Source organism: Ranitomeya variabilis, chromosome 2 (assembly GCF_051348905.1).
Source record: "Ranitomeya variabilis isolate aRanVar5 chromosome 2, aRanVar5.hap1, whole genome shotgun sequence".
Classification (NCBI taxonomy): domain Eukaryota; kingdom Metazoa; phylum Chordata; class Amphibia; order Anura; family Dendrobatidae; genus Ranitomeya; species Ranitomeya variabilis.
The window spans coordinates 124003735-124025868 of record NC_135233.1 but is presented as its reverse complement, the minus strand read 5'-3'; the positions used below and the strand labels follow the sequence as shown (position 1 = coordinate 124025868).

The following is a 22134-nucleotide window of genomic DNA, read 5'->3' as shown; positions in this document are numbered from 1 at the left end:
ATGTTAAGGAGTCCTTGGAGAAGGGGCATATTCGGCCGTCTTCGTCACCATTGGGAGCGGGATTCTTTTTTGTTGCCAAGAAGTATGGCTCCTTGAGACCCTGTATTGATTATCGCCTTCTTAATAAGATCACAGTCAAATTCCAATACCCTTTACCTTTGCTCTCTGATTTGTTTGCTCGGATTAAGGGGGCTAGTTGGTTTACCAAGATTGACTTTCGAGGGGCATATAATCTTGTTCGTATTAAACAGGGTGACGAATGGAAAACTGCATTTAATACGCCCAAAGGCCATTTTGAATACCTGGTGATGCCTTTCGGGCTTTCTAATGCTCCTTCTATATTTCAGTCCTTCATGCATGACATTTTCCGCAATTATCTTGATAAATTCTTGATTGTGTATTTGGATGATATTTTGATTTTTTCCAATGATTGGGAGTCTCATATGAAGTAGGTCAGGATGGTATTCCAGATCCTTCGTGATAATGCTCTATTTGTGAAGGGGTCTAAGTGCCTATTTGGAGTTCAGAAGGTCTCTTGTTTGGGGTTTATTTTTTCTCCTTCGTCTATAGAAATGGATCCTGTTAAGGTCCAAGCCATTCATGACTGGATTCAACCCACATCTGTGAAGAGCCTTCAGAAATTTTTGGGCTTTGCTAATTTTTATCGCCGTTTCATTGACAACTTCTCTAGTGTGGTTAAGCCCCTGACCGATTTGACGAAGAAAGGCGCTGATGTGACAAATTGGTCCTCTGAGGCTGTTGAGGCCTTTCAGGAGATTAAGCGCCTGTCTTGCGTCAGCCGGATGTGTCCCTTCCTTTTCAGGTTGAGCTTGACGCTTCTGAGATTGGGGCAGGGGCCATTTTGTCACAGAGGAATTCTGATGGTTCCTTGATGAAACCATGTGCCTTCTTTTCCCGAAAGTTTTCGCCTGCGGAACGCAATTATGATGTCGGCAATCGGGAGTTGTTGGCTATGAAGTGGGCATTTGAGGAGTGGCGACATTGGCTTGAGGGAGCCAAGCACCGCGTTGTGGTCTTGACAGATCATAAGAATTGATTTACCTCGAGTCGGCCAAGCGGCTGAACCCTAGACAGGCTCGATGGTCCCTGTTTTTCTCCCGTTTCGATTTTGTGGTTTCATATCTTCCGGGATCTAAGAATGTTAAAGCGGATGCCCTCTAGGAGTTTTTTGCTTGATTCTCCTGGAGTTCTTGAGCCGGTTGGCATTCTTAGGGAAGGGGTGATTCTTTCTGCCATCTCCCCTGATTTACGGCGTGTGCTTCAGGAATTTCAGGCCGATAAACCTGACCGCTGTCGTGTGGGGAAGCTGTTTGTTCCTGATAGATGGACAAGTAAGGTAATTTCTGAGGTCCATTGTTTGGTGTTGGCCGGTCATCCTGGGATTTTTGGTACCAGAGATTTGGTGGCTATGTCCTTCTGGTGGCCTTCCTTGTCACGGGATGTGCGTTCTTTTGTGCAGTCCTGTGGGACTTGTGCCCGGGCTAAGCCTTGCTGTTCCCGCGCTAGTGGGTTGCTTTTGCCTTTGCCTGTCCCTGAGAGGCCCTTGACGCATATTTCCATGGATTTTATTTCGGATCTTCCTGTGTCCCAGAGGATGTCTGTTATCTGGGTGGTTTGTGACCGGTTCTCTAAAATGGTCCATTTGGTACCTTTGCCTAAATTGCCTTCCTCCTCTGATTTGGTTCCATTGTTTTTTCAGCATGTGGTTCGTTTGCATGGCATTCTGGAAAATATTGTGTCTGACAGAGGTTCCCAGTTTGTTTCCAGGTTTTGGCGGGCCTTTTGTGCTAGGATGGGCATTAATTTGTCTTTTTCTTTGGCGTTCCATCCTCAGACAAATGGCCAAACTGAGCGAACTAATCAAACCTTGGAAACCTATTTGAGATGCTTTGTGTCTGCTGATCAGGATGATTGGGTGGCTTTCTTGCCGTTGGCCGAGTTTGCCCTTAATAATCGGGCCAGCTCGGCTACTTTGGTTTCGCCTTTTTTTGTAATTTTGGTTTCCATCCTCGTTTTTCTTCAGGGCAGGTTGAGCCTTCTGATTGTCCTGGTGTAGATTCTGTGATGGACAGGTTACAGCAGATTTGGACTCATGTGGTAGACAATTTGACGTTGTCTCAGGAAAAGGCTCAGCGTTTTGCTAACCGCCGTCGGTGTGTTGGTCCTCGGCTTCGTGTGGGGGATTTAGTCTGGTTATCTTCTCGTCATGTTCCTATGAAGGTTTCTTCCCCTAAGTTCAAGCCTCGGTTTATTGGTCCTTATAAGATCTCTGAGATTATCAATCCAGTGTCTTTTCGTTTGGCCCTTCCAGCCTCTTTTGCCATCCACAATGTTTTCCATAGATCTTTGTTGCGGAGATATGTGGTACCCGTTGTTCCCTCTGTTGATCCTCCTGCCCCGGTGTTGGTTGAAGGGGAGTTGGAATATGTGGTTGAGAAAATTTTGGATTCTCGTTTTTCGAGGCGGAGGCTTCAGTATCTTGTTAAGTGGAAGGGTTATGGCCAGGAGGATAATTCTTGGGTGGTTGCCTCCGATGTCCATGCTGCCAATTTGGTTCGTGCTTTTCACTTGGCTCGTCCTGATCAGCCTGGGGGCTCTGGTCGGGGTTCGGTGACCCCTCCTCAAGGGGGGGGTACTTTTGTGAATTCCGCTCTTGGGCTCCCTCCGGTGGTTGTAAGTAGCACTTTTGTGAATTCTGCTCTTGGGCTCCCTCCTGTGTTTTTAAGTGGTATAGCTGCTTCTTGGATTTAGCATTAGCAGCTGCTTCCACTGATCGTCTTTCTGGCTCAGCTATTTTAGTCTGGCCTTATCCCTCAATCAATGCCAGTTGTCAATTGTTCCTGCTTGGAGCCACTGCTCTTTTGGATTTCCCTGACACTCTGTCCAGTTCAGCAAAGATAAGTCCTTGCTTGTCCTTTTGCAGTCCACTTGTTGTGGACTTTATTGTTCAGCACATTCTATGTTTTGCTCATTTGTCCAGCTTATCAGTATGGATCGATTCAGCTAAGCTGGAAGCTCTGGGCTGCAGATTTTGCCCTCCACACCTTTAGTCAGGTGTGGAGATTTTTGCATATCTCTGCGGTGGACTTTTTCTAGTTTTTATTACTGACCGGACAGTGTTCTTTCCTTACTATCTATTTAGCTAGAAGTGGCCTCCTTTGCTAAATCTTGTTTCATACTACGTATGTCATTTCCTTCTCCTCTCACAGTCAATATTTGTGGGGGGCTGTCCTATCCTTTGGGGATTTTCTCTGAGGCAAGATAGCTTTCCTGTTTCTACCTTTAGGGGTAGCTAGTTCTCCGGCTGTGACGAGGTGTCCAGGGAGTGACAGGAACATCCCACGGCTACTGCTAGTGTTGTGTTAAGATCAGGAACTGCGGTCTGTATAGTTACCACCTGCTCAGAGCTAGTCACATGTCGCTCCTAAATTACCAGTCCATAACACTCCTGCACGCAACCTCCGATCCTCACAAGATCTCCTTCTAAACTCTCCTCTTATTTCCTCTTCCCACAATTGCACACAAGATCTTTCCCGTTCATCCCCCCTATTCTGGAACTCTCTACCACAACATATCACACTCTCGCCTACCATGGAAACCTTAAAAAAGAACCTGAAGACCTACCTCTTTTGTCAAGCCTACAAGCTGCAGTAACCACCGATCGACCAAACCGCTGCATGACCAGCTCTACCCTCACCTACTGTATTCTCACCCATCCCTTGTAAATTGTGAGCCCTCGTGGACAGGGTTCTCTCTCCTCATGTACCAGTCGTGACTTGTATTGATTAGGATTATTGTACTTGTTTTTATTATGTATACCCCCTCCTCACATGTAAAGCGCCATGGAATAAATGGCGCTATAATAATAAATAATAATAATGTGATGAAACTGAATGGGAGGAGACACAGATTAGATATTAGAAAAAACTTTTTGACAGTGAGGGTGATTGACATGTGGAACAGGCTGCCATGGGAGGTGTTGAGCTTTCCTTCAATGTAAGTCTTAAAACAGAGACTGGATAGACATATGTCAGGGATGATTTAATGAATAATTCATTGAGCAGGGGGTTGGACCAGATGACCCAGGAGGTCACTTCCAACTCTACCATTCTATGATTCTATGATTTAAAAGAAGCACAATATGCATTAAGATACTTACAATACACACAGCCAAATAATATCCAGATTACTAGTGTGTCTCTTAGAACACAATTAACATAGTTGGACATCAACAAATATTGGCTACACCACGATCTTGGCGATGTTAGCATTTTCTGCTGTGCCATTGCATTGCATTGAATAAGCCCACAAGACCCCTTCCTGTGAATGAAAACCTGATATGGATGTAGATAGACAGTGACCACTGAATTTTTCTCCCTAGCAAAAAAGTGGCAGGCTGAAAATCAATGGTTGACTTTTTAGTCCTGTAAAGCTGTTCCTATGACAGTAAAATAAATTCAGATGGCTTTATTTTTTAGATCACAGAAAAGCATAACGTTAGCTAAAGTTCTTTTCAGAATAATGTTTTTCTCTGTTATTCGGTATCATTGTTTTTACAGAAAACAGAGAAACATTTCTTTTAACAACCCTATTGATTTTAATGCCACAAGCAGACTATGCTCATTTAGAAAATTCTTCAGTGTATAATAGTAAAGCCTGATGTGTTTTTTTATCAGAATGGAAAGTCACTGTGAACAGCAGCCCTTGATTGGGAGAATTAAGTGCCAGAACTAGATTAGGGTACTTTCACACTGGCGTTTTTTTGTCCTCCGTCGCAATGCGTCGTTTTGGTCAAAAAACGCATCCTGTAAAAGGGCTTGCAGGATGCGTTTTTTCTCCATAGACTAACATTGGCGATGCATTGCGACGCATTGACACACGTCGCAACCGTCGTGCGACGGTTGCATCGTGTTGTGGCGGACTGTCGGCAGCAAAAAACGTTGCTTGCAACATTTTTTGGAACGTCGGGAACGTCTTTTCTGACCCGCATGCGCAGCCGGAACTCCACCCCCTACTTCCCGCACCTCACAATGGGGTAGTGGATGCGTTGAAAAACAGCATCCGCTTCCCCCGTTGTGCAGCGCTAACAACGCTAGCGTCGGTACGTCGGCCCGACGCTAGTGTGAAAGTAGCCTTAGGGTTGATGGGAACACTGACTCCACCTAAGACTCTGTCACGGCCACACATAGGAGAGAAATCTTAACATGTAGAAAGTTCTGTTCTTTAAAAGTCTACGGGAGTTATGGGAATGGGTAAGTTACTTCCTTATGCTTTAAAAAAGAGTCATATGCATGTGTGTCCATTAGTAGACCTAACAACTGGAAGACAGGGAGGGCTTTAACCCCTTTACCCCCCAAGGTGGTTTGCATGTTAATGACCAGACCAATTTTTACAATTCTGAACACTGTCACTATAAGAGGTAATAACTCTGGAATGTTTCAACGCCTCCCACTGATTCTGAGACTGTTCTTTCGTGACATATTGTACTTCATGATAGTGGTAAAATTTCTTCGATATAACTTGCCCAGTATACTCTGGTTTCTCTTCAGAACGTAAAAATCTTTCGCCTTTTACTAAAGATTTCCGTGGAGAGGAGCAAAACTGAGCTTTGTGGCAATTTTTGCATGCTCCAGCTTGCTGGGGCTTCCTTAATTGGGTTCAACAACAGAATAAAGGAATGGGTGGGTGGGGTTACGGTGGGAGACTGAAACTTGCACTTATTTGTGTAAAAAAATTACATTTGGAGAACATTTGGAAAATTTTGCAATTTTAAAACTTTGAATTCTTTTGCCCTTAAATCAGAAAGATACAGCTCTGGCAAAAGAGACCACTGCAAAATGTTCAGTTTATCTGATTTTTCTCTTTATAGGTATATTTTTGAGTAAAAATGTAAATTGGTCTTTTAGTCTATAAACTTATGACAACATGTCTCCGAATTTCCAAGCAATAAGTTTTGTATTTTTTTTCTGACAAAGAAAAATGGTCAGAATTAAAAAAGAAAACCAGTGCTTTCAGACCTCAAATAATGCAAAAGAAAACAAGTTCATAATCATTTCTGGAACTCTCTACCACAACATATCAGACTCTCGCCTACCATCGAAACCTTCAAAAAGAACCTGAAGACCCACCTCTTCCGACAAGCCTACAACCTGCAGTAACCACCAATCGACCAAACTGCTGCACGACCAGCTCTATCCTCACCTACTGTATCCTCACCCATCCCTTGTAGATTGTGAGCCCTCGCGGGCAGGGTCCTCTCTCCTCCTGTTCCAGTTGTGACTTGTATCGGTCAAGATTATTGTACTTGTTTTTATTATGTATACCCCTCCTCACATGTAAAGCGCCATGGAATAAATGGCGCTATAATAATAAATAATAATAATAATAATAATAATAATAATAATAATCATTTAGAAACAAAAATATTAATATTAAGAGTTCAGAAAGCAAAATTTTGTGGAATAACCATGATTTTTAACCCCTTTCTGCCATCGGATGGAATAGTACGTTCGATGGCAGAACCCCCGCTTTGATGTGGTCTCCGGCGGTGAGCCCGCATCAAAGCCGGGACATGTCAGTTGTTTTGAACAGCTGACATGTGCCCACAATAGGAGCAGGTGGAATCGCGATCCGACCCTGCCTATTAACTAGATAAATGCCACTGTCAAACTCTGATAGCGGCATTTAACAAGTGCTTCCGGCCATCCGGCCGGAAATGCGCACACCGATGACCCTGTCACATGATCAGGGTTCATCAGTGCGTCAGCTGTCATGATCTCTGCAGGCAGAGATCCTAGCAAGCCTATAGAGGGACAAGCTCTCGGAAGATGGAACTATACTGACCATGAACTAAGCCTGCCGCGCAACTAGAAATAGCCAGGTAGCATTTCCTATTTATCGCTAGATGCCCAGCTCTGGCCTAAGACCTAAATAGCTAGCAGAGGGAAATATAAGACCTGGCTCACCTCTAGAGAAATATTTCAAAGAAGACAGTAGCCCCCCACATATAATGACGGTGAGTTCAGATGAAACAACAAACGCAGCAGGAAAATAGTCTTAGCAAATTTGAGGTCCGCTTACTAGATAGCAGAAGACAGATAGTATACTTTCATGGTCAGCAGAAAAACACTAACAAAACACCATCCAGAGATTACCTTAAACTCTGGCATTAACTCATAACGCCAGAGTAGCAATCCCTGATCAACGAGAGCTTTCCAGACACAGTAACAAAACTTCAGCTGTGAACTGGAACAAATAGGCAAAACAAAACATGGACAAAAGTCCAACTTATCTAGTAGTAGTCTAGAAGCAGGAACAAGCACTGAGAGGCATCAGATAACATTGTTGACCGGCAAGAAACCACCAGAGAAATGAGCTTAAATAGCGACACCCACTACTGATGGAATCAGGTGAAACAGGAAAGAGGATGACAAGTCCAATTCCACAAGCGGCCACCGGGGGAGCCCAGAATCCAAATTCACAACAGTACCCCCCCCTCAAGGAGGGGGCACCGAACCCTCACCAGATCCACCAGGGCGACCAGGATGAGCCCTATGGAAGGCACGAACAAGATCAGAAGCATGAACATCAGATGCATTGACCCAAGAATTATCCTCCTGGCCGTAACCCTTCCAGTTGACCAGATACTGGAGTTTCCGTCTGGAAACACGAGAGTCCAAAATTTTCTCCACAACGTACTCCAACTCACCCTCAACCAACACCGGAGCAGGAGGCTCAACTGAAGGTACAACAGGTACCTCATACCTGCGCAATAACGACCGATGAAAAACGTTATGAATGGAAAAGGACGCAGGGAGGTCCAAACGGAAAGAAACAGGATTAAGAATCTCCAATATTCTATAAGGGCCGATGAACCGAGGTTTAAACTTAGGAGAAGAGACCCTCATAGGGACAAAACGAGAAGACAACCACACTAAATCTCCAACACAAAGCCGAGAACCAACACGACGATGACGGTTGGCAAAACGCTGAGTCTTCTCCTGGGACAACTTCAAATTGTCCATAACCTGCCCCCAAATGTGATGCAATCTCTCTACCACCGCATCCACTCCAGGACAATCCGAGGATTCCACCTGACCGGAGGAAAATCGAGGGTGAAACCCCGAATTACAGAAAAACGGGGACACCAAGGTGGAAGAACTGGCCCGATTATTGAGGGCGAACTCTGCCAATGGCAAAAAAGCAACCCAATCATCCTGGTCAGCAGAGACAAAACACCTCAGATATGTCTCAAGGGTCTGATTAGTCCGCTCGGTCTGGCCATTAGTCTGAGGGTGAAAAGCAGACGAAAAAGACAAATCTATGCCCATCCTAGCACAGAATGCCCGCCAAAATCTAGACACAAATTGGGTACCTCTGTCAGAAACAATATTCTCAGGAATACCGTGCAATCGGACAACATTCTGAAAAAACAGAGGAACCAACTCAGAAGAAGAAGGCAACTTGGGCAGAGGAACCAAATGGACCATTTTAGAGAAACGGTCACAGACCACCCAGATGACAGACATCTTCTGGGAAACAGGCAGATCTGAAATAAAATCCATCGAGATGTGTGTCCAAGGCCTCTTAGGAATAGGCAAGGGCAACAGCAGTCCGCTAGCCCGAGAACTACAAGACTTGGCCCGAGCACAAACGTCACATGACTGCACAAAGACTCGCACATCTCGTGACAGAGAAGGCCACCAGAAGGATCTTGCCACCAAATCCCTGGTACCAAAAATTCCGGGATGACCTGCCAATGCAGAAGAATGTACCTCAGAGATGACTCTGCTGGTCCAATCATCCGGAACAAACAGTCTATCAGGCGGACAACGATCCGGTCTATCCGCCTGAAACTCTTGCAAGGACCGCCGCAGATCAGGAGAAACGGCCGACAAAATTACTCCCTCCCTAAGGATACCTGTGGGTTCAGAATTACCAGGAGAGTCCGGGTCAAAACTCCTAGAAAGGGCATCTGCCTTAACATTCTTAGAACCCGGTAGGTATGACACCACAAAATTAAAGCGAGAAAAAAATAAAGACCAGCGCGCCTGTCTAGGATTCAGGCGTCTGGCAGTCTCAAGATAAATCAAATTTTTGTGGTCAGTCAATACCACCACCTGATGTCTAGCCCCCTCGAGCCAATGGCGCCACTCCTCAAACGCCCACTTCATGGCCAAAAGCTCCCGATTCCCAACATCATAATTCCGCTCTGCGGGCGAAAATTTGCGAGAAAAGAAGGCACAAGGCCTAATGACGGAGCAGTCGGAACCTTTCTGCGACAACACTGCCCCAGCTCCGATCTCCGAAGCGTCAACCTCAACCTGAAAAGGCAGATTCACATCAGGCTGACGCAACACAGGGGCAGAAGCAAAACGGCGCTTAAGCTCCTGAAAGGCCTCTACAGCATGAGGGGACCAATTAGCAACATCAGCGCCTTGTCTGGTCAAATCAGTCAGTGGTTTAACGACATCCGAAAAACCAGCAATAAATCGGCGGTAAAAGTTGGCAAAGCCCAAAAATCTCTGAAGACCCTTAAGAGAGGAGGGCTGAGTCCAGTTACAAATAGCTTGCACCTTGACGGGATCCATCTCAATGGAAGAGGGAGAAAAAATATACCCCAAAAAGGAAATTTTCTGGACCCCAAAAACGCACTTAGACCCCTTCACACATAAAGAATTAGACCGCAGAACCTGAAAAACTCTCCTGACCTGCTGGACATGAGAGTCCCAGTCATCAGAAAAAATCAGAATATCATCCAGATATATTATCATAAATTTATCCAGAAAATCGCGGAAAATATCATGCATAAAAGACTGGAAAACTGAAGGGGCATTAGAAAGACCAAAAGGCATGACCAAATACTCAAAGTGGCCCTCGGGCGTATTAAATGCGGTCTTCCACTCATCCCCCTGCCTGATCCGCACCAAATTATACGCCCCACGAAGATCAATTTTAGAGAACCACTTAGCACCCTCTATACGAGCAAACAAATCAGTAAGCAATGGCAATGGGTATTGATACTTAACAGTGATCTTATTCAGAAGCCGATAATCAATACATGGTCTCAAAGAGCCGTCTTTTTTTGAGACAAAGAAAAACCCAGCTCCCAAGGGAGAAGAAGATGGACGAATATGTCCCTTTTCCAAAGACTCCTTTATATATTCCCGCATAGCAGCATGTTCCGGCACAGACAAATTAAACAAACGACCCTTTGGATATTTACAACCCGGTATCAAATCTATGGCACAATCGCACTCACGGTGCGGAGGTAACGACCCAAGCTTGGGTTCGTCAAAGACGTCTTGATAATCAGAGAGGAACTCAGGGACTTCAGAGGGAATGGACGACGAAATAGAAACCAAAGGTACGTCCCCATGAATACCCTTACATCCCCAGCTCAACACAGACATTGCTCTCCAGTCCAAGACTGGGTTGTGAGACTGCAACCATGGCAATCCCAGTACCAAATCGTCATGTAAATTATACAGCACCAGGAAACGAATAATCTCCTGGTGATCCGGATTGATACGCATGGTTACTTGTGTCCAGTATTGTGGTTTATTATTAGCCAATGGGGTGGAGTCAATCCCCTTCAGAGGAATAAGAGTCTCCAAAGGCTCTAAATCAAAACCACAACGATTGGCAAAGGACCAATCCATAAGACTCAGAGCGGCGCCAGAGTCAACATAGGCGTCCGTGGCAATGGATGACAAAGAGCAAATCAGGGTTACAGACAAAATAAACTTAGACTGAATGGTGCTAATGGAAACAGACTTATCAAGCTTCTTTGTACGCCTAGAGCATGCCGATATAACATGAGTAGAATCCCCACAATAGAAACACAATCCATTCTTCCGTCTAAAATTCTGTCGCTCGCTCCTGGACAGAATTCTATCACACTGCATACTTTCTGGCGTCTTTTCCATAGACACCGCCAGATGGTGCACCGGTTTGCGCTCCCGCAGACGCCTATCAATCTGAATAGCCATTGTCATGGACTCATTCAGACCTGCAGGCAAAGGGAACCCCACCATAACATCCTTAACGGCATCAGAGAGACCTTCTCTGAAAGTTGCCGCCAAGGCGCACTCATTCCACTGAGTAAGCACAGACCATTTACGGAATTTTTGGCAGAAAACTTCAGCTTCGTCTTGCCCCTGAGATAGTGCCATCAAAGTTTTTTCTGCCTGAAGTTCCAAATGAGGTTCCTCATAAAGCAAGCCCAAGGCCAGAAAAAACGCATCCACATCGCGTAACGCAGGATCCCCTGCTGGCAATGAGAAGGCCCAATCTTGAGGGTCACCCCTGAGCAAGGAAATCACAATCCTAACCTGCTGAGCAGGGTCTCCAGCTGAACGAGACTTCAGGGACAAATAAAGCTTACAATTATTTCGGAAATTCTGGAAGCTAGCTCTATTCCCTGTGAAGAACTCCGGCAAAGGAATTCTCGGCTCAGATACCGGAGCATGTACCACAAAATCTTGTAAATTTTGTACTTTCGTGATGAGATTATTCAAACCCGCAGTTACACTCTGGAGATCCATTATTGTCAGGTGCACACAGAGCATACAGAGATTAGGAGGAGAGAGAGAGAAAAGACTGCAGCAAGGCAGACTGGAGGGAAAAAAAAAAAAAAAAAATTTCAGCAGACTTCTTATAACTCTCCTTTCTCAACCTGGGTCTTTAACACTTTATTGTCCGGTCAAACTGTCATGATCTCTGCAGGCAGAGATCCTAGCAAGCCTATAGAGGGACAAGCTCTCGGAAGATGGAACTATACTGACCATGAACTAAGCCTGCCGCGCAACTAGAAATAGCCAGGTAGCATTTCCTATTTATCGCTAGATGCCCAGCTCTGGCCTAAGACCTAAATAGCTAGCAGAGGGAAATATAAGACCTGGCTCACCTCTAGAGAAATATTTCAAAGAAGACAGTAGCCCCCCACATATAATGACGGTGAGTTCAGATGAAACAACAAACGCAGCAGGAAAATAGTCTTAGCAAATTTGAGGTCCGCTTACTAGATAGCAGAAGACAGATAGTATACTTTCATGGTCAGCAGAAAAACACTAACAAAACACCATCCAGAGATTACCTTAAACTCTGGCATTAACTCATAACGCCAGAGTAGCAATCCCTGATCAACGAGAGCTTTCCAGACACAGTAACAAAACTTCAGCTGTGAACTGGAACAAATAGGCAAAACAAAACATGGACAAAAGTCCAACTTATCTAGTAGTAGTCTAGAAGCAGGAACAAGCACTGAGAGGCATCAGATAACATTGTTGACCGGCAAGAAACCACCAGAGAAATGAGCTTAAATAGCGACACCCACTACTGATGGAATCAGGTGAAACAGGAAAGAGGATGACAAGTCCAATTCCACAAGCGGCCACCGGGGGAGCCCAGAATCCAAATTCACAACAGTCAGCATAACAACCAGAGGTCTCCTGCAGACCTCTATGGTTGTTGATGCTGGATTGCTATGAGCGCCACCCCGTGGTCGGCGCTCATAGCAATGCTGCAATCCTACAACATAGGAGCAATCTGAGCATCGCCTCTATGTAGCAGAGGTGATCGAGTTGTGGCAGCTTCTAGCCTTCCATGGAGGCTATTGAAGCATGCCAAAATTAAAAAAAGTGTTTTTAAAAATATGAAAAAAAATAAAAAAATATAAAAGTTTAAATCACTCCCCTTTTGCCCCATTTAAAATAAAACAATTAAATAAAATGAAACCTGATCTAGCATTAAAAAAAGGATGAACCTGATCGCTAAACGACGTAGCGGGAATAAAAGTAAAAATGCCAGAACTACCTTTTTTTGGTTGCCGCAACATTGCACTAAAATGCAATAATGGGCAATCAAAAGAATGTATCTACACCAAAATGGTATCAATAAAAATGTCAGTTCGGCATGCAAAAAATAAGCTCTCACCCAACCACAGATCACCAAAAATGGAGACGCTATGGGTAACGGAAAATTGCCCAATTTTTCTTTTTTTCAGCAAAGTTTGGAATTTTTTTTCACCACTTAGATAAAAAAGAATCTAGACATGTTTGGTGTCTATGAACTTGTAATAACCTAAGGATTCATAATACGAGGTCAGTTTTAGCATATAGTGAACCTAGCAAAGAAGCCAAACAAAAAACAAGTTTGGGATTGCACATATTTTTGCAATGTCACCGCACTTGGAATTTTTCTCCCCTTTACTAATACACGACATGGTAAAACCAATGGTGTTGTTCAAAAGTACAACTTGTCCCGCAAAAAATAAGCCCTCACATGACGATATTGACAGAAAAATAAAAAAGTTATGGCTCTGGGAAGGAGGGGAGTGAAAAACAAAAACGCAAAACCAAAAAAAGATCCCGTCATTAAGGGGTTAATCACTGCTTTCATGCGTCCTGGCATGCTTTTCCACCAGTCTTTCACACTGCTTCTGGCACAAAAATGTAAGCAGTTGTTCTTTGTTTGGTGGCTTGTGACTATCCATCATCCTCTTGATTACATTCCAGAGGTTTTCAATGGGGTTCAGGTCTGGAGATTGGGCTGCCCATGACAGGGTTTTCATGTGGTGGTCTCTTATTTTTTGCCAGAGCTGTGTATATTTATATATATATATATATATATATATATATATATATATATATATATATATAGAGAGAGAGAGAGAGAGAGAGAGAGAGAGAGAGAGAGAGAGAGAGAGAGAGAGAGAGAGAGAGAGAGAGAGTATTGACTACCTCTTCATCCAATAATTTCCACAATTGGATGTGTTTACGAAAATACTCATTGCTTAGATAATCTTATAAATGTGCTCATGCTGTGTACTGTGTAAAGGACGTGTCTAACCTGACAGGAAAATGGTCTGATCATACCACATCTGGGTGAGGATGTAATAAAGTATATAGACATTACAGCATGGAATGGCAAATAATTTTTGAGGTCAAACATTTTTAAAAAACAGTCAGAGAAATACTTTATCTCACAAAAAGAATCAGCTGTGATCCTGTGCTGTCCTGTCTATACACTTTCTTTTGCCTCCTCCCCTGCCCAGGAGCTGTGGTATGATCAGACCATGTCCCGTTATGGTCAGACTCAGCCATTACACAGTACACAGCAGGGGAATGTTTAAACGATTATCTCAGCATAGGAACATTTTCTTTAACACATCCAATTGTGGAAATTATTAATATTCCAAGTTTTGCCTTTCTCCTCCTCTGCTTCTTTCACCTACACAGCCATATCCACCATCTCCTCATTCTCCTCCTCCACTTGGACCTCCACATCCTGGTTCAAGATTATTAAGTTATATTTTTTTTTATAATTTATTATTTTAAGTCATTTCACTATCCACATTTGTTTGCACTGAAATTGTCCTGCTCTTACCCCCATTTATCTTTGTTTTGCAGCCCCCTGGCCCCTACTGTGACCATTTTACAGTTATTTTAAAGCACCAAAGTTCTGGTCCACATTGACTTCTACTGGGTTGGTTGGAGTCAAGTTTGGATGCCGAACCAAACTTTGAACTACAGTTCGGCAGAACCTGAACATTCATGGGCCTGCTCATCCCTAATCATGAGACCAAAGTGTTACTCATTTTCCTTTGCTTCTTCATTGATCTGCAATTCTTACTACCTGCAAAAATGCCAAGTCATTTTGCCTTAAAGGGTACTTGTTTATGCTGCCCAAATTGCAGGAAACATAAATCAGAGCCTAACTGCAGGATTGCAGCCAAGTATATTTTAATCTGAAATGCTCTGATGTTTCAGAGAAAATACAGTGTGAAAGTCTGGCCAGACACTATAGCTAGAGACAAGACTAGTCCAGCACTGTCCCTGTAAGACATTCCCACTTCCCGTGCCACTCCAGGTGATTGACAGGGCTCTCCTTATAGAGAGAGATATCACATAATCAACAAGTGATAATATGTACATAATTTCAAACAAAATCTGAAATTCACTCAACTGCCTAAAACTTTTAATTTTTAAAACCACATAATAAACCACATTGTCAATTATTATTATTATTATTACTATTATTTATTGTTATAGCGCCATTTATTCCATGGCGCTTTACATGTAAGGAGGGGTGTACATAATAAAAACAGGTCCAATAATCTTAAACAATACAAGTCATAACTGGTACAGGAGGAGAGAGGACCCTGCCCGCGAAGGCTCACAATCTACAAGGGATGGGTGAGAATACAGTCAATATTCATTTGTATATACACATCATATAAAAGAGGTAATATATCTTAAATGTGTTTTTATTATGACACAATTTTCCTTGCTCTTTATATTTTTTTAACTTAATATAACACCTCTAAGATAGAGACGTTGGTGTTGGAGAGGAAATGACTTAGCATTCTAGAAAATATGGCACATACTGTATTTGGAGATGAGGGAAAGCACATAATTTGCTCTAGGTAGTTCGATAGGCAAACTCCGTAGAGTGTATCATTTTCCTTAAGACAATATTATCACAGGATGATTGAATAAGTACTAAATCATAATCACAGTTCTTACTAGATTCCAGAATAATTCATTCTTATACAATAATATTGATTGCCAGATTGAATAATGACGTTGACAAGTAATTACAAAATATTTCTTCTGTATACGAAAGATTACTATGTTGGGTTTTTTGTTTCACAACATCCATATCACCATATTTACAGTCTAAACCAGAATTCTGTCACTATGTTGCCGCTTGCTTGTATTTCCTCTATACTGCATTGTTACTGATTTGTCTTTGTGACCTTGTCATACCCTGCCTAGATCTGGGAAGGGCACATGCTGTGGGGAGTAGATCATTATTGTGATTGATTAGACTGTACATTATTCATTCACTTAGCAGGTATAAATATCCTTCTACCTCTTGATTTAGAGATTTGTAACCATGCTGCATTGAAGAGAAAGATAGGGAGAGAGCAAAGAGCCAGAGATAAAGAGCTGAGGGACAGTTAGGAAATGTAAGGGAGATTAAAGCAAGAGAGAGATATAGAGAGAAGAATCAGAGGAAGATAAGTAAGAGAACACAGGAGAGAGCAAGGAATGAGAGAGGAAAGGGCAGCAAGGAGAGAGGGAGAGAGAAATAATAGGACAGTGAGAGAAGAAGTATAGTATGGGCAGAGAGGAAGGTGGGGCAATGTAGGAAGAAATAATGTTCTGGGAAAGGAGGGAGAGAGGAGGGAAGATACACTGCTTGGCTGGGTAAGAAAGCGGCTGCCTGCATTCTGTTCCCGGGCAGGCTGAGACTGCAAGACACATAATAGGCTGAGTTGAATCCAGGTTCTGCACAACTCACTAGATTTTGATTGCTCAGTTGGAGACTGAAGACAGCTAGAAGTAGGTGACATGATGGTCTAGGCTATGGAGAAGAGGCATCCTGAATGTTTTGGAGGATGCAGATTACAGAAGGGGTGGCTTAATGGTTGCAAAGGCACAACGAGGGGTGAGAGGAAAGGAGTGGGTTTCCTGAAACCAAGCATCATGCCAGCCAGTATTGCCTTGGTGTGATGCTGCTGCTTCACAAAGAGCCATGGAGACACGGGGCTTGGTCACTGCTGTTAGCCTGGCTCTGAGCCTTCTCTCCCTGATTCTGCTGGTCATAGCTATATTTACAGACCACTGGTATGAGACAGACACTCGCAAACATAAGGAGATATGTGAGAGCCAGGGTAACTCAGACCCTACAGACCAGAAGAACAGACTCATGCCCCTCTATCAACTGCCCTACCGTGGAGACTCCTCAAAGAACCGCAAGATGGGTCTTCTGTCACCAGCCCCAGCTGGTGGGGTAAGAGAACCAGAGGATCTACTGGAGAACTGGAGGTCTCTGCTAGGACTTGGGGTTCTGGAGTCAGACTGTGGACGCCCCCTATTCTCTACCTACTCTGGGCTGTGGAGGAAATGCTATATTATGGGAATTGACAAGGATATTGACCATCTGATCCTGAAAGGTGGGCATGGTTACACAAGGTGGAATTCTCTTGCTGGGGTCTGTTGTTGGTACCATGTGCACAATATTTGGCTTGGTGTGTAAGTTACATTTAGCTAGATATCTGACTATTGTTCTTGTGAAAAGTTTATCATCATTATAACTATGCCATTGTTTCTGAAAAATTTTTCTTGCAAATGTAAAACATAAGTAAAAAAAAGTATCCACACTTTTTGACATTTATAAAAAACAGTTGCGTTATTAAAAAATAATTTGTTTAGTCAGATCAATCATTTTAATATACTGATTTACAGCACTGAAGACTTGATTACAATGTATTCACACATAATCCAATAATACCCCGTGTTACTGGTAACCGTCCGTGTAAACCGGTAAAATGACAATATGATGGACTGATTCTAAGGATGACTGTTATTATTATGGCAGGAGGATGTAAATGATGAAATAGCACAAAACACATTATGGGTTGTAGCATTTATTTCTTATTGTGGTTCTAAAAAAATGTTCCTGTTGTAGAAGAGTCTAGATAAATGTCTTAATTATCAGAATGTCTGATTGGGTTAAAAATCAATATAACTGAGCTGTTCTCTTATTTAAGGCTGTGTGAATACCACGACATTGTCAAATTACTAACTATCATCAAAGAAATTGACTAGAGATATGGACAAGAATTAGCTTTCTGTATGATGATGTATGATGTGATCCCAATCTATCTTAGATATAAGTCCTAGCCATCCACAAACTCAGCCAGCTGAGATAGAGGAAATGACAGCTTAAATGCAAGCCACATTCTTGTAAAAATCTACTTTATCACATCTATTTAGTTGCATTTATTTTATTTTTTCAATTTCTAGCCCACATCCTATCAATAACAGGATCATTTACAATTTGAACAGCCAAGTCCTTCTGTCTTAATGTGGTATATCTAAACATATTTTACTTACTAAATATTTGCACGTGTAAATATTAATACATGTACATGAAGACTAAGATTAGTCTTAAAATGGACTGTTTTTACTGGGCTGTAGATTGAAATAATCATATGTATATATGTTTATGATTTAAATGTCCGCATTCTTCTGGCATGCTTTAACTAACTGAAGACACAGGATATAACAGCAATAGCCATGCAATCTGTTAGATTTCTAATTGAACCATTAATTAAAATAATAAGATAACTGGATTGGCCTTATTTTAATTAGCATAAATTGACGCAGCTCTCAAAAACAGCACAAAGTATAAAAAAATATGATTCATAGTGGTCATGACAGCTCAAATCCAGATGTCATTATTGTATTAATGTATAGAGCACTAACATATTCTGCAGATATCGTCATTCATCACTAATATCGGTCACTAGGGTTGAGCGACTTTCATTTTTTTAAGATCGAGTAGGGTTTTGGGAAACCCGATTTTGTCCAGAGTCGAGTCGAGTGCAGTCGGCCGATTATCGCTAAAAGTCGGGGATCGACCGAAACACGAAACCCAATGCAAGTCAATGGGGAAGCATAGTCGGCAGTGAGTGGAGGCCAGGAAAACACCTACAGTGCCCATTTTAATGCCAAAAACATCCATTCTTGTTTCTGAAGCTTGCCAATCTTAATTAACTGTATAATAATAGTTGGGCATAAGGAATTGGGGGAAAGTTGTGGGGGGAGTAGGGCTGGCTCAAGTTTTTCGTGGGCCCAGGAAATGCGGACTACGTCACGGCGGTGTTGCAGGGAAAGGTAAGTATTTAAAAGTTGCAAGTGCTGTGATCCTGAGCAAGCAGGGGGGGCCCACTCGTTCGCATTGCCACTGGCACAGGGCCCCTCAAAGTACGGCGGTGTGTTTGCATGGCGGGGGCGCCTCCCACCAGCAGCGACACTTTTGCGTACTCTGAGGGGCCCTGTGCCAGTGACGTCGCCAACGAGTATGCCCCCCCACCTGATGAAGGAACCTGCACTTTCATCTGCACCTTCCTCTTTGTCCCTGTGTAAGGTGGTATAACATGCGGGAAGGGGAACCTTACTTTCAGCAGGGTCAGATTCTGGCTGTGTAGAGTACAAGGGGAATGTAGTGGTCTAGGTCAATGTACCAGCAGACTCATTTAGCAGTGGCTGGGCAATGGGCAGGATGAGGAGGAAACAGATATAGGGCCAAAGAATAAAGTAGGCTACATGCAGTTCAAAATTGGTAACAGGACTAAACAGGCGGCATTGCTTTGTTCAGTGGAGTAGCAAACCCAAGAGCAGCAGACACTGTTTCAAGGGCCTAACCACACTAGTAGGCCAAATGCAGTTTAATATCTGATAGTATAGGGCGAAAGCCAGAATGTGGAAGCTCAGCTTTGTTCAGTTGAGGACAACACCAGGGAGGGGCAGACACCTTTAGTAGGCCGGAAAAGCCTATTGCATTTTTTAAAATGGTAATTTGGAGCAGAAGGTTGAAGCTCAGCTTTATTTAGTTGAGGGCAACACCAGGGAGGGGCAGAAGCCGTTAGTAGGCCCTAACCACCATTTTTTTTTTTTTTAAAACCACTTAATGAGAGCCGGAAGGTTGAAGCTCAGCTTTATTTAGTTGAGGACAACACCAGGGAGGGGCAGAAGCCGTTAGTAGGCCCTAACCACCATTTTTTTTTTAAAACCACATAATGAGAGCCGGAAGGTTGAAGCTCAGCTTTATTTAGTTGAGGACAACACCAGGGAGGGGCAGAAGCCGTTAGTAGGCCCTAACCACCATTTTTTTTTTAAAACCACTTAATGAGAGCCGGAAGGTTGAAGCTCAGCTTTATTTAGTTGAGGACAACACCAGGGAGGGGCAGAAGCCGTTAGTAGGCCCTAACCACCATTTTTTTTTTTTTTAAAACCACATAATGAGAGCCGGAAGGTTGAAGCTCAGCTTTATTTAGTTGAGGACAACACCAGGGAGGGGCAGAAGCCGTTAGTAGGCCCTAACCACCATTTTTTTTTTAAAACCACTTAATGAGAGCCGGAAGGTTGAAGCTCAGCTTTATTTAGTTGAGGACAACACCAGGGAGGGGCAGAAGCCGTTAGTAGGCCCTAACCACCATTTTTTTTTTTTAAACCACATAATGAGAGCCGGAAGGTTGAAGCTCAGCTTTATTTAGTTGAGGACAACACCAGGGAGGGGCAGAAGCCGTTAGTAGGCCCTAACCACCAATTTTTTTTTTTTTAAAACCACTTAATGAGAGCCGGAAGGTTGAAGCTCAGCTTTATTTAGTTGAGGACAACACCAGGGAGGGGCAGAAGCCGTTAGTAGGCCCTAACCACCATTTTTTTTTAAAAACCACTTAATGAGAGCCGGAAGGTTGAAGCTCAGCTTTATTTAGTTGAGGACAACACCAGGGAGGGGCAGAAGCCGTTAGTAGGCCCTAACCACCATTTTTTTTTTAAAACCACTTAATGAGAGCCGGAAGGTTGAAGCTCAGCTTTATTTAGTTGAGGACAACACCAGGGAGGGGCAGAAGCCGTTAGTAGGCCCTAACCACCATTTTTTTTTTTTAAACCACATAATGAGAGCCGGAAGGTTGAAGCTCAGCTTTATTTAGTTGAGGACAACACCAGGGAGGGGCAGAAGCCGTTAGTAGGCCCTAACCACCAATTTTTTTTTTTTAAAAACCACTTAATGAGAGCCGGAAGGTTGAAGCTCAGCTTTATTTAGTTGAGGACAACACCAGGGAGGGGCAGAAGCCGTTAGTAGGCCCTAACCAAAGTTGAAGGCCAAATGCAGTTTAATTTCTGATACTATAGGCCGAAAGCCAGAAGGTGGAAGTTCCGATTTAGACAGTGGAGGACAATTTGAATTAGGGACTGCAGACAGACTTAGTAGGCTGTCCCCTGTGGACCATGCATCCACCACATTAACCCATTGCGCCGTAATGGACACGTAATCTTCCGTGGCCATGCCTACAGGTCCATGCGTCTGTTGTCAGGTGCACCTTTGTACTCACAGATTGCCAGAGTGCATGGACAATGCGGTCTTCTACATGCTGGTGGAGGGTTGGGATGGCTTTTCTCGCAAAAGAAGTGTCGACTGGTTAGCTTGTAGCGTGGTACAGCGTAGTCCATCATGGCCTTATTAATAGTAAATAAAATATATAACTAGGCTCTATGAACTTTTAAATAGGTTCCAGGGGTACACGGGCAGCATTGGTGTGGTCAGTGGAGGAGTATTGCAAGTAGGGGCTGCAGACAGGCTATCAAAGGCCTAAAATAACAAACAGTAGGCAGTCATGGCAGTTTTACATCGGTTACATGGATACACAGGCAGGCACTCCAGGCAGCATTGTGCTCAGTGGAGGAGTATTGCAAGTAGGGGCCGCAGACAGGCTATCAAAGGCCTAAAATAACAAACAGTAGGCAGTCATGGCAGTTTTACATCGGTTACATGGATACACAGGCAGGCACTCCAGGCAGCATTGTGGTCAGTGGAGGAGTATTGCAAGTAGGGGCCGCAGACAGGCTATCAAAGGCCTAAAATAACAAACAGTAGGCAGTCATGGCAGTTTTACATCGGTTACATGGATACACAGGCAGCTAGGTGGTGAGTGGAGGAGTATTTAAAGTAAGGACCGCAGACAGGCTATCAAAGGCCTAACATAACAAACAATAGGCTCATGGCAGTTTTACAGCGGTTACATGGATACACGGGCAGGCAGCTTGGTGGTGAGTGGAGGAGTATTTAAAGTATGGACCGCAGACAGGCTTCGAAGGCCTAACACAATAAAATGGGCTGGCTGTAGGCACTTTAAAATTGGTTCCAGGGGTACACGGGCAGCAGTGGTCTGGTCAGTGGAGGACTAGTGGAAGTATGGACCGCAGACAGGCTTCGAAGGCCTAACACAATAAAATGGGCTGGCTGTAGGCACTTTAAAATTGGTTCCAGGGGTACACGGGCAGCAGTGGTCTGGTCAGTGGAGGCCTAGTGGAAGTATGGACCGCAGACAGGCTTCGAAGGCCTAACACAATAAAATGGGCTGGCTGTAGGCACTTTAAAATTGGTTCCAGGGGTACACGGGCAGCAGTGGTCTGGTCAGTGGAGGCCTAGTGGAAGTATGGACCGCAGACAGGCTTCGAAGGCCTAACACAATAAAATGGGCTGGCTGTAGGCACTTTAAAATTGGTTCCAGGGGTACACGGGCAGCAGTGG

General features: G+C 43.6%; 1 protein-coding gene and 1 non-coding gene across 2 annotated transcripts in view; both read left to right on the top strand.

The window, feature by feature from the left end:
• Positions 1 to 5550: 5550 nt before the first annotated feature.
• Positions 5551 to 5666, top strand: LOC143810434 (U5 spliceosomal RNA). The gene has a single exon (XR_013222889.1). It is a non-coding gene; the product is annotated as a U5 spliceosomal RNA (small nuclear RNA).
• Positions 5667 to 15908: 10242 nt separating this feature from the next.
• Positions 15909 to 22134, top strand: part of TMEM178A (transmembrane protein 178A) — a 274821-nt gene continuing 268595 nt past the window's right edge. The window contains exon 1 of the mRNA XM_077282917.1: positions 15909 to 16984. Coding sequence (XP_077139032.1) covers positions 16564 to 16984 — 421 coding nt within the window. The 5' untranslated portion in view covers positions 15909 to 16563. The remainder of the gene's footprint in view (positions 16985 to 22134) is intronic.